This window comes from Podarcis bocagei, assembly GCF_964188305.1.
Source record: "Podarcis bocagei genome assembly, chromosome: 8".
In the NCBI taxonomy this organism is placed as follows: Eukaryota; Metazoa; Chordata; class Lepidosauria; order Squamata; family Lacertidae; genus Podarcis; species Podarcis bocagei.
This window is the reverse complement of record NC_138133.1, coordinates 91,891,870-91,904,520: the sequence shown is the minus strand read 5'-3', so window position 1 is coordinate 91,904,520 and position 12,651 is coordinate 91,891,870. Positions and strand designations below refer to the sequence as shown.

The following is a 12,651-nucleotide window of genomic DNA, read 5'->3' as shown; positions in this document are numbered from 1 at the left end:
CTCCACTCCCTTGGTGCAATAGCATGCACATGGCACTTGCTTTGCCTGCCCTCTAAGGCCCACCGCTGACCCTTCTTTCCTGGCAGGGCGCTTTGAGGAGGCGTTGGAGGAGCACCGGCAGGAGCTGCGTCTCTTGGAGAGTGTTGACGATGCCATCGGCTGTGCTGTGGCCCACCGGAAAATTGGGGAGTGCCTGGCTGAGCTGGAGAGTTATGAAGCTGCACTGAAGGTGCGAGGGCTGGAGGAGGCGGGAGTCCGGAGGGTAGAAGCTCTTTCCAGAGATCGCAGCTTTAAGCCCCCCGGTTTTGACAAAATCCCTTAAAGTGGTGCTTACTTCAAGAACTGCTTTGAAACTGTTATTTATAATCCGTTCCGGAGCCCCGTTCGCATCCAGAAGCAAACATAACTAGCGACGGCATGTCTGCGCACGCACACGTCGCATTTCGCCGCTTCTGCGCATGCATGTGATGTCATTTTGAGTGTCTGCACAGGCGCGAACGGCGAAACCCGGAATTAACACACTCCGTTACTTCTGGGTTGCCGCGGAGCGCAACTCGAACACACTCAACGTGAAGCATATCCAACCCGAGGTATGACTGTACAGTCATACCTCGGGTTACAGACGCTTCAGGTTGCATTTTTTCGGGTTACGGATTGCTGAAACCTGGAAGTACCAGAAAGGGTTACTTCCAGGTTTCGGTGGTTGCGCAGAAGCGCTGAATTGCATTTTGAGCTTCTGCAGAAGTGCCGAATCGCAACCCACACGTGCGCAGACGTGCTGCTGTGGGTTGCAAACACTGTGGGTTGCAAACGTGCATCCCGCATGGATCATGTTCGCAACCCTAGTGTCTACTGTAGATCCGAACAAAGGACACAAATCATATAAACTTATGTATGCACTTTGTGTTTTTATACTGTGTTTTTATATTGTGAACTACCCTGAGATTTACAGGTGAAGTTCAGTTTTAAAAATTAAAGCCCCAAATGATTTTGCTCCACAGTCACAAGATGTCTCATCTGTATTTCACCACAGGGACCTTGCTATTGATAAGCCATAAACCATTGCAACAGTAAATCAATCCCTTTGCTGCGTTCCTTTGAGCTTCTTCCTTCCTGGATGCAGGATAGAGAGGAATGCATGAGTGTGTGTAACAATTAAGCTACAGTACAAAGGTAACATGAGCATGAATGACTCCATCCACTTTGCCCTCTGGCCCTGCCCACCTAGCACGTGGCCCCCAGAAGGTTGTCTAGAAGGGAATGTGGCCCTTTGCTGCTTTGGAGGTGGGGGCCTGGACCAGGAGAAGGAAAAGCAGAATTCTGAGGCCCGTCCAGTTCTCTCGTGGGACTGGGGATGGATGCTCCCGGGGGACCTGGCCTTGACCCTCCCCTCTGTGTTCCTCTCTCCAGCACCAGCGCCGCCACCTGGATCTGGCCCGCTCCCTCTGCAACCCCATTGAGCAGCAGAGGGCCTGGGCCACCATTGGCCGCACGTACATGTTCATGGCGGAAAGTGAGCCCTCGAGCGAGGCCCTGCAGGAGGCGGAGGCGGCCTTCATGAAGAGCCTGCAGGTGTTGGAGGAGCAGCTGGAAGGTACCTCTGGCGGAGGCGGGAAGGGAGCTGAGAGGGAGCCTCATCCTGAGACTCTCTGCTGAGAATTCAGGACTTCACGTTGCCTTGGCGGATGCTGAAACAGCGGATGCTGTGAGCTGAATGGAGGGCCACCCTCTCGGCCCCTGGGAGGAGGATTGTGTGCGGGTTGCTACCTGCAGGGGGTAACGGCAGGCTGCGTCCTTCTCACAGGGGAAGTGCCACAGCGGGAGGCCAGCGAGATGAGGGCGCGACTCTACCTGAACCTCGGCTTGGTCTACGACAGCCTGAAGAACCCAGCCAAGCATGCCTACTACATCAAAAAGAGCATCTACATCTCTGAGTAAGGGCTGGGCTGGGCCCTGTGGGGCTCTAGGGCTCTCCTCCTCCCCCTGACCTTTATGTAGGGCAGTGTTTCCCAACCTTTTTTGGGCAAAGGCACACTTGTTTGATGAAAAAAATCTCGAGGCACACCACCATTACAGCCCCGTGACGTCAGCGCGCAGCGTCACGCCGGGAGGGACGCACGAAAGTGTTAAGTTTCAATTTTTTTCCCTCCCCCTTGCCGGGGAACCTCCAAGCTTTGGGGGTGGGGGGGGAGGAGGCAGCAAAGCGAGGCAGGAAGGAGAGCGCGGCTTGGCTGGGTGAGCTTTGGCAGGGGCAGGGAATGAGAGCCGCGAGGCGGGCGCTGCGGACGGAGGCGCTGCCCGCCGAGCTCGCAGGCAGCCAGGCAGGCAGACGGCGAGAGCCCCGCGCTGGGCGGCCTCTCCTCGCCGCCACCGCCCCGCCTCTCGCCGCCCGACTCGCCCGCCTCCCTCCAGGCAACATCTCGCGGCACACCAGGCAACATCTCGCGGCACACTAGTGTGCCGCGGAACAGTGGTTGGGAAACACTGATGTAGGGCCCTGTCATGTGGTCGTTTTGCAGAGCCATGCAACATGTAGCTAAACTATGGAACTTTTGCAGTATGGGTTGGATGGCTTTAAAAGCAGTTATTTGGTCCCTTACCTTTCTCGCCCTGATCTGGCCACAGTGATCCATGCGACGGTCACCTCCAGGCTTGATTATTGTAACTCACTCTACACGGGGCTGCCCTTGAAGCTGACCCAGAAACTCCAGCGGGTGCAGAATGCCACGGTGAGGCTCCTTATGAGGTCCTTGCCGCAGGATTACATTCTCCCAGTGCTTTACCAACTGCACTGGCTCCCAGTGGAGTACAGGGTCAGGTTTAAGGTGCTGGTTTTGACCTTTAAAGCCCTATGCGGCCTAGGACCCTCGTACTTATGGGACCAGCTCTCCTGGTCTGCCCCACGGAGGACCTTAAGGTCCACAAATGACAACATTTTGGAGGTCCCAAGTCGCAAGCTGGTTAGATTGGTCTCAGCTAGAGCCAGGGCCTTTTCAGCACTGGCTCCGACTTGGTGGAACGCACTGTCCCAAGAGACTAGGGCCCTGTGGGACTTGACATCTTTCTGCAGGGCCTGCAAGACAGAGCTGTTCCGCCTGGCCTTTGGTTTGGACTCACTCTGACCCTTATGTTTCCTTCCCCTTATGGTCTTGATCTATTGGCTACTTTTAAAATGAGGCTGCTTTTTAAATTGCATTTTAACCTGTACAGTGGTACCTCGGGTTGCATATCCCTCAGGTTACATACGCTTCGGGTTACAGACTCCGCTAACCCAGAAATAGTACCTCGGGTTAAGAACTTTGCTTCAGGATGAGAACAGAAATTGTGCTCCGGCGGTGCAGCGGCAGCTGGAGGCCCCATTAGCTAAAGTGGTGCTTCAGGTTAAGAACAGTTTCAGGTTAAGAACGGACCTCCAGAACGAATTAAGTTCTTAAGCCGAGTTACCACTGTATTTTAAATTGTTTTCCCCCCTCTCTTTTCCCCCTATTATGTTTTTACCGTGATTTTATTTTATTGGTGTTAGCCACCCTGAAACCGGCTCTGGCCGGCGAGGGCGGGGTATAAATAAATTTTATTACTATTATTATTAAAAGAGGAATGGGCAAATTTATGGAGGAGAAAACTATCAAGTCAGCTCTGCTTCTGAGCACCAGGTGCTGGCAGCCACAGGAGGGGAGAGGGGTCTTGAGTTTGAATCTTGCCTGCACGTTTCCCAAAGGCGTCCGGTTGGCCCATGTGAGAGCAGGCTGCTGGACTAGATGGGACTTTGGCCTGATCCAGCAGGCTCTTTATGTTCCTAATGCTGAACTGGGAAACTCTGTGTATATATTTATTGGACGTCCGCTCTCTCTGCCAAACATCTGCCCTGCTAATTTCACAAGCTGTCTTTCCTCCTAGCTAAGAGGCGTTGAACTGATCGGCTACATGCTGGTAGTCTCCCACCTGCCCCCGTCGGCACGTGTGCTGTGATTTCGCTAGGCCCCCTCCTGCATCATGTGACCGTGCTGCCTGGGCTTGATGGGAGCTGTAGTCCAAAGCAGCTGTCGGGCAGCTGTCAAAGGCTTCCTCTCTCCTCCCCTAGGCAGACTCAGCTGCACGAAGACCTCTACCGGGCCTACTTCAACCTGGGCAACATCCACCTGCGGGAGGGGGAGCACTCGAAGGCCATGCGCTGCCTGGAGAGGGCGCGGGAGTGCGCCTGCAAGATGAAAGAGAAGTACATGGAGAGCGAGTGTTGTGCCAGCATTGCCCAGGTGAGGGGGGCAGAGGTGGGGCAGGTGCCTTTCCAGGTCCTCTGGCCTGGGGACGGGGACTGCGGTGGCCTGGATGGGGGTGCGTGTGATGCCTGGGGAAGCGGCTGTGTGCAGCTTCTGTCCGTGAGATGCTCCGATCAGGTTGAATCGCATCAGATCCATTCTCCAAAGATGGTTCTCATTGGGCTTCCAGTTTGTCTGCAAAGGGAGACAGTGACGCGGTGCGAGTCGTCCGTCTAAAAGATGACCATTACCGGGGGTTTTGAGTGGTGGGGGTGAGTTCCAGGGTTAGACAGGGTTCTGTGTGTGAGATGCTCTTACCTGGTTGAATCGCATCAGATCCATTCTCCAAAGGTGGTTCCCGTTAATTCTTGTGTTAGTGGGATGAGGTGTCCCCAGTCTGCATCTGACACCTTTTTGGAGTAGAGCTATGCCTTCAATCTCTTCTGTCTTGCAAGCACAGAATCTCCTCGTCAACCTCTTCTCTCCTCCACCCTTCTAACATGGGTTGTGAATTATCGGTGCAGAAGCCACATGGCTAATTGTCTTCCATTTTATTTTTATTATTATGAGTTGAATTTAAATACTCCCCTATACCCAGAGGTCTCAGGGTGGGTCACAGCACAAAATCAAAATACAAAACCACAAAATATATAATCAAAATAAAAGCAATCCAATAACACCCTCCGAATTATATTTGTGAAGCATTTGAGGGCTGAACTCATGTTTCCTGCACCTCAGGGGGCTGGACTAGATGAACTTTGGGGTCCCTCTTCCAGCAATCCAATGGTACAATGAACCAAGACACAGGAAGGCATTCATAGACCTGTCAGCAGCCTTTGACATGGTCGATCACAAACTCCTGGACCACCGCCTTTCCGACATGGGGATCCAGGGCACAGTCCTTCAATGGCTGCGTTCGTTTCTCTCTGGTCGGGGACAGAGGGTGGCGCTTGGGGGGGAATTGTCATCGCGCCACTCCTTGGTGTGTGGAGTGCCTCAGGGTGCGATTCTCTCCCCGATGCTTTTTAACATCTTTATGCGCCCCCTCGCCCAGCTTGTCCGGAGTTTTGGGCTGGGTTGCCATCAGTATGCTGATGACACCCAACTCTATCTGTTGATGGATGGCCATCCTGACTCGGCCCCAAACACACTGATCAGATGTCTGGAAGCTGTGGCTGGATGGTTACGTGGGAGCCGGTTGAAGTTAAATCCTTCGAAGACAGAGGTCCTCTGGCTGGGACGGGACGCTATGGGATTGGGGGGGCAACTCCCATCTCTTGCGGGGGTGCAATTAGTGCCAGCATGGTCCGTTAAGAGTTTGGGTGTAATCTTCGATACCTCCCTCTCTATGGAGGCACAGATTACAGCTACAACAAAGGCGGTATTTTTTCATCTCCGCCAAGCTAAGCAGTTGGCCCCTTATCTCTCTCGCCCTGACCTAGCCACTGTGATCCATGCGACGGTCACCTCCAGACTGGATTATTGTAACTCGCTCTACGTGGGGCTGCCCTTGAGACTGACCCAGAAACTCCAGCGGGTGCAGAATGCCGCGGCGAGACTCCTTACGGGGTCTTCGCTGCGAGATCACATTCATCCGGTACTATACCAGCTGCACTGGCTCCCAGTGGAGTACAGGATCAGGTTTAAGGTGCTGGTTTTAACCTTTAAAGCCCTATACGGCCTAGGACCCTCGTACCTACGGGACCGCCTCTCCTGGTATGTCCCACAGAGGAACTTACAGTCTGCAAATAAAAACATCCTGAAGATCCCAGGCCACAGAGAGGTTAGGCTGGCCTCAACTAGAGCTAGGGCTTTCTCGGCCGCGGCTCCAATCTGGTGGAACGCTCTGTCACAAGAGACTAGGGCCCTGCGGGACCCGACATCTTTCCGCAGGGCCTGCAAGACAGAGCTGTTCCACCAGGCCTTTGGTCAGGGCGCAGCCTGACCCCCTCCTCTGGCAATCTGCACAGAATTTTGCTTAATGGTTGCCATCAATTTGATTTTAATTAATTTTTATAATGAAATGTTTTTAGAACATTGGATTATTTTGATTGTTGTTAGCCGCCCTGAGCCCAGCTTCGGCTGGGGAGGGCGGGATATAAATAAAATTTATTATGATTTATTATTATTATATAAAACCTTGCTCATGTCAATTATTCTGGCTTTCCCAATTATGTACATACAAAATGTACTCTGTGTGAAAAAGGAGCGCTAAGAGCAGTGAGAATCAAAGTTGAGTCTCATGACAATAACTGTATTTGGAGCCAGGTGTCAACAAGTAATTTGAATATGGTGTCTCTATTGATAAGCCAGTTCGCATGAACTTAACACGCATCAAACTGCAGCTGGAAGACAAACTGCACTTCTAAACAATGCTCTCGTTCAGAAGCAGTTTAGAAATGTGGAAAACTTCTAAATGGTGTTTTCCAAAGCTTGAAAAATCAGCTAGGGAAAAAAAGTAACGAGCTTCTTTAATTTCCTTCCCTGTCTCTGATCCGTCAACAATTTCTACCATTAGCTCTGCACATTTCTTCCATGTGCAAAGCTAGAATCTAGGTTTCCAGGCAAGCTGAAGCTCACAGCATCCTAACAAGCACCCATATTCCTTCTTGCTCTGCATCTGTTCATTTGGCACTTGGCACACTTGGGAGATTTTTTTTAAAAAAATCTATTTTAAAATATTGCTAGGCTGCTCTTCATCAGTAATTCCAGGATATGATCCATACAGTGATAGCTGGCAGCCAAGATGGCTTTAAAAGAGGAGACAAATTCATGGAGGACAAAGCTGTCGCTGGTTGTTAGCCCCAGTTGCTCTGCTTTCCGTTCACAGTCGGAGGCAGCAATAATTCTGAATCGCAGTTGCTGGAAACCACAGCGAGAGCGGGGAGAGTTGCTGCGCTCAGATCCTGCTTCTGGGCTCCCCATTTGGGCATCTGATGGGCCACTGGCCTGATCCAGCAGCCTCATCTCAGGCCTTTTGCTGCTGCTTCTTGAGATCTCTCTGGGCCTTTCCTCCCTGTAGTGTTCCCAAAGCAAAGGAAGGATTGGACTCTGATTAATAAAATACACACGAGGATTGACCAGCCAGACTCTGGGTGGAGTGCATATAATAATAATTCCTGTCCACCCTCTGGCCCAGGTCGTTTTATTCACAAAAGAACCTTTTGCACAGTGTTCGTAAGAATCAATCAGATTTCCTCTGAGCATTTCAAAAAACCCCACGTGGGACAAAGTTAAAAATTCAAACTACAAAGAGCTAATTTCCTACTTGAGCATGCATATGTACCGTATTTTTCGCTCTATAAGACGCAACAGACCATAAGATGCACCTAGTTTTTGGAGAAGGAAAACAATAAAAAAATATTCTGAATCTCAGAAGCCAGAACAGCAAGAGGGATCGCTTCATAGTGATCCCTCTTACTGTTCTGGCTTCTGGGATAGCTGTGCAGTCTGCATTCGCCCCATAGGACGGACATACATTTACCCTTAATTTTTAGGAGGGAAAAAGTGAGTCTTATAGAGCAAAAAATACGGTAATTCAGAGTACCGTATTTTTCGCCCTATAGGACGCACTTTTTCCCCTCCAAAAATGAAGGGGAAATGTGGGTGCATCCTATGGGGCGAATGCAGGCTTTCACTGAAGCCTGGAGAGCGAGAGGGGTTGGTGCGCACCGACCCCTCTTGCTCTCCAGGCTTCAGGAGAGCCGCAGCGCCAGCCCCACAAGGTCAGGGGACAGCGGGGAGGCGGAACGCTGCCATCCTGCTGTCTCCCGATGTGGTTTGGAGGCTGACGGTGGGGAGACGTGTGCTTCTCCCCACCGCCAGCCCCGCAAGCTCTGGGGACAGCTGAGAGGCGCAGCGCGTCTTCCCGCTGTCCCCGGACCTGGTCTGCAGGCGGGCGGTGGGGAGAAGAGCGCTTCTCCCCGCTGCCGGCCCCACCAGCGCCTGGGGGGGGAAAATAATCCCCCCCTTTATTCCCCCCCCCAAAAAAAACTTGGTGCGTCCTATGGGGCGAAAAATACGGTAAATAAAAGAGGAAGCAAGGAGGAATGTTTTTAGGAAACTCTGGAGGTCGTAAACAGGAGAGGACGGAAGGATGGCAAGGAGATAGGTAACTTTATCACCTTCCTGTGAAACTATTTCCAGGCCCTAAGATTAACAGATCAAGGAAGGGTACATCAAAGAAACTGCCTACTATCTTTCATGGCCTAGGATACCTGATGCAGCAACCGGCAACTGGCCTGTGTGCGTGATTTGTCAAGCAAGAGATATAGGACAGGGATGCAGAGGCGTGGATTGATCAGAAATCATATCAAAATGGTTTCGGGAAGCTTTTAATGTTTGATGTATTATAGTATTTTAATATTCTTTTGGAAGCCGCCCAGAGTGGCTGGGGAAGCCCAGCCAGATGGGCGGGGTATAAATAATAAATTATTATTATTATTATTATTATTATTATTATTATTATTATTATTATTAAACCCAGTCAACGCAATCCTTTCATAGAATCATAGAGTTGGAAGAGACCCCAAGGGCCATCGAGTCCAACCCCCTGCCAAGCAGGAAACACCACCAGAGCACTCCTGACATATGGTTGTCAAGCCTCTGCTTAAAGACCTCCAAAGAAGGAGACTCCACCACACTCCTTGGCAGCAAATTCCACTGTCAAACAGCTCTTACTGTCAGGAAGTTCTTCCTAATGTTTAGGTGGAATCTTCTTTCTTGTAGTTTGGATCCATTGCTCCGTGTCCGCTTCTCTGGAGCAGCAGAAAACAACCTTTCTCCCTCCTCTATGTGACATCCTTTTATATATTTGAACATGGCTATCATATCACCCCTTAACCTCCTCTTCTCCAGGCTAAACATGCCCAGCTCCCTTAGCCGTTCCTCATATGGAGTAAGCCGTTTGTGTCAGCCGTTCATTGCTGACACAAATGGCTTACTCCATATTTGTTATAATTCCTCATCGCAATCCCTCTTGATCACTACATCCTTTCTCTCCTGTTTATTCCTGTTTATGAGGAATTATTATTATACGCACCCCTCCCGAGTCTTGCTGGTCAAGCCTGTGTGTGTGTATTTTATCAGAGTCCAATCCTTCCTTTGCTTTGGGAACGCCACAGAAGGATGGGTAGTATAAACAGGAGAGGAAGGATGGGTAGTATTTGCCATCTCCTTGTGAACTCTCTTCCTGGCCCTTAAGTTCTATCTAAAGATTAACAAACTACATTAAAGTAACCTATTAACTTTATGTACTGAGGATGCCTGGTGAAGCAACTGGCCTGTGTTTCAGAATGCTGATACGTGCCTGTCGGGCAGAGAAAATGGCCAGAGATGCAGAGGCTTGTGGGATTTGATCAGAAATTATTGTCAATGAATCAAACCCAGTCAATGCAACGATTTCATCGCGGACACAATGGCTTGATGCGTATTTTATAATTCCTCATAGTAATCCCATCTGATCGCTACACTCCTGGGTGACCTGTCTCAAGAGTGAGCTCTGCCGCCCCCAGCAGCTTCCCCACTTGACCCTCCCTCTTCCCCCACAGGTCCTGCTGAGCCTCGGGGACTTTGTGGCAGCCAAGCGCTCCCTGAAGAAAGCCTATCGCCTGGGCTCCCAGCAGCCGCCGCAGCGGGAGAGCGTTTGCCGCAGCCTGCGCTACGGTGAGTGGCGACGCCGCTCCCTTGGGGGTTTCCCCTGGGCCCAGGCACCCGGGCGCACATGACCTCACAGCTCGTGGCTCTCTCTCTCTCTCTCTCTGGCAGCCACAAAGGTGAGCCGCCTGCAGCAGGAGCTGGAAGAAGCAGAGGCCGCTGGCAGCCTGCGAGAAGCCCTCGGGCTTTGCGAGCAGCTGGGCGACCTGTTCTCCAAGGCGGGAGATTATCACCGGTCTCTGGAAGCCTACAAGAAGCAGGTGAGGCACCTCCTGGGGCTAAGGGTGGCCTTGGGGTGAGGACCTGGAGGAGGAGGAGGGGTTGTAGAGCTGCCAGCTGGACGGACTTGGCATTTGAGGGCTCCCAGAGCTCTGGCACAGGCTTGCGCTAATAATAAAATATATAATATTTATACCCCGCCCATCTGGCTGAGTTTCCCCAGCTACTCTGGGCGGCTTCCAATCAAATGTTAAAAACAATACATCAAAAAATATTAAAAACTTCCCTAAACAGGGATGCTTTCAGATGTCTTTTAAAGATAAGATAGCTACTTATTTCCTTCACATCTGAAGGGAGGGTGTTCCACACGGCGGGCGCCACTACTGAGAAGGCCCTCTGTCTGGTTCCCTGTAACCTCACTTCTCGCAATGAGAGAACCGCCAGAAGGCCCTCGGAGCTGGACCTCAATGTCTGGGTAGAACGATGAGGGTGGAGATGCTCCTTCAGGTATACTGGACCGAGGCCGTTTAGGGCTTTCAAGGTCAGCGATGGGCTGCCGGGTACCCTGAGCCTCTTTGCCACGGCAGTTTGGGCTTGTCTGTTTCCTTCTCAGCTGTGCCACGCTCGGACTCTGAAGCGCCCAGACCAAGAGCTGGCTGTGATCCACGTTTCCTTGGCCGCCACGTTTGGAGACCTGAAGGACCATGCCCAGGCCATAAAGCACTACCAGGCTGAACTGGCCCTGCGGAAGGGGAACCCCCTGGAGGTAAGGGCGGCAGGCTAGGAGCAGGGCAGGGATGGGATAGGGCCAAGCGAGGCAGTTCAGGACTTCTGCTACTTGGATGCCAAGCAAACATTCCCTGCTCCTGATCTGTGCCAACTGGGCATTGTAGGAACAGCTGTTTAGAAACTGGCGTCTGAATTTTTGACTTTCATTTTTCCTCTTCCCTTCCTGTCCCTCTCTCCTTGCGTGTCATGTTTTTTAAAAAAAGATTGTAAGCCTGTGGGTAGGGGCTAATTTGTTTTGATGGTGTGTGCACTGTGGGTTAAACCACAGAGCCTAGGACTTGCCGATCAGAAGGTCAGCAGTTCGAATCCCTGTGACGGGGTAAGCTCCCGTTGCTCGGTCCCTGCTCCTGCTAACCTAGCAGTTCGAAAGCACGTCAAAGTGCAAGTAGATCAATAGGTACTGCTCCGGCAGGAAGGTAAATGGTGTTTCCATGCGCTGCTCTGGTTCGCCAGAAGTGGCTTAGTCATGCTGGCCACATGACCCAGAAGCTGTACGCCGGCTCCCTTGGCCAGTAAAGCAAGATGAGCGCCGCAACCCCAGAGTTGGTCACGACTGGACCTAATGGTCAGGGGTCCCTTTACCTTTAAGCTGCTCTGGGAGCCTTTTTGGCTTAAGAGCGGGGTACAAATGCTCCAAAATAAATAGATAAACTTGCTGAACTGGTGGGCGGATAAGCCAGACGGCTCCTGGAACTCAGCCTGCTCTTTCCATGGCCAGGAGGGGAAGACGTGGCTGAACATCGCCCTTTCCAAGGAGGAGGCCAAAGAGAGCTACGAAGAGCTGCAGAGATGTTTCCAGATGGCTCTCTCCTACGCAGAGGAGGCCTGCGACGCCAAGCTGCAGGTGAGGCCGGCAGTGGGGTTTGGATGACGCCACAATACTAAAGGTATTAGCGTCGATGCTTCGTAGTATTCATACACCCAGTTGTAATAGCATCCACACAACAATTATCTGATAAACCAGTAGTTTATCATATCCTTCAACGTGGCAAGGACAATTTTGCCACGCATCCCCATCCAATCAGAAACCTGGGAATGCAGGAGAGGGCTGGCGTTCCCATCACAACTTTCTGTAAGGTAGCATCATAACATGAGGCTCAGCCATATGATTCAAGAGGCTCTGGGTCAGCCTCTAAACAGGGCTGCCTTCAGATGTCTTCTAAAAGTCTGCTAGTTGTTTATCTCTTTGACATCTGCTGGGAGGGCGTTCCAGAGGGCGGGTGCCACTACCGAGAAGGCCCTCTGCCTGGTTCCCTGTGACTTGGCTTCTCACAGGGAGGGAACCGGCAGAAGGCCCTCGGAGCTGGACCTCAGTGTCTGGGCTGAACGATGGGAGTGGAGATGCTCCTTCAGATATACTGGACCGAGGCCGTTTAGGGCTTTAAAGGTCAGCACCAACACTTTGATTTGTGCTCCGAAACATACTGGGAGCCAGTGTAGGTCTTTCAAGACTGGTCTTATATGGTCTCGGCGGCTGCTCCCAGTCACCAGTCTAGCTGCCGCGTTCTGGATTAGTTGCAGTTTCCGGTTTGCAAAGTAAAGGAAGGATTGAACTCTGATTAATAAGAATACACACAGAGGCTTGAACCAGCGAGACTCTGGGAAGGGTGCGTATAATCGTGTCTCTCTGTGCTTGTCCGATCTGCAGCCCCCTGGCCCAGGCTGTTTTTATTCACAAAAAAGCTTTTTTACAGAGCGTTCAAAAGAACCAATCAGATTTCTTCTGAGCATT

At 51.5% G+C, this 12,651-nt stretch overlaps 1 protein-coding gene across 1 annotated transcript in view; it reads left to right on the top strand.

Annotated features, from left to right (window-relative positions):
* TONSL (tonsoku like, DNA repair protein) overlaps positions 1-12,651 on the top strand; it is a 37,027-nt gene that overhangs the window by 2,545 nt on the left and 21,831 nt on the right. Inside the window, exons 3-10 of the mRNA XM_081204350.1 lie at positions 87-229; positions 1,411-1,594; positions 1,805-1,934; positions 4,082-4,253; positions 9,806-9,920; positions 10,023-10,171; positions 10,744-10,896; positions 11,638-11,763. Of these exons, the coding sequence (XP_081060476.1) occupies positions 87-229; positions 1,411-1,594; positions 1,805-1,934; positions 4,082-4,253; positions 9,806-9,920; positions 10,023-10,171; positions 10,744-10,896; positions 11,638-11,763 (1,172 nt within the window). The remainder of the gene's footprint in view (positions 1-86; positions 230-1,410; positions 1,595-1,804; positions 1,935-4,081; positions 4,254-9,805; positions 9,921-10,022; positions 10,172-10,743; positions 10,897-11,637; positions 11,764-12,651) is intronic.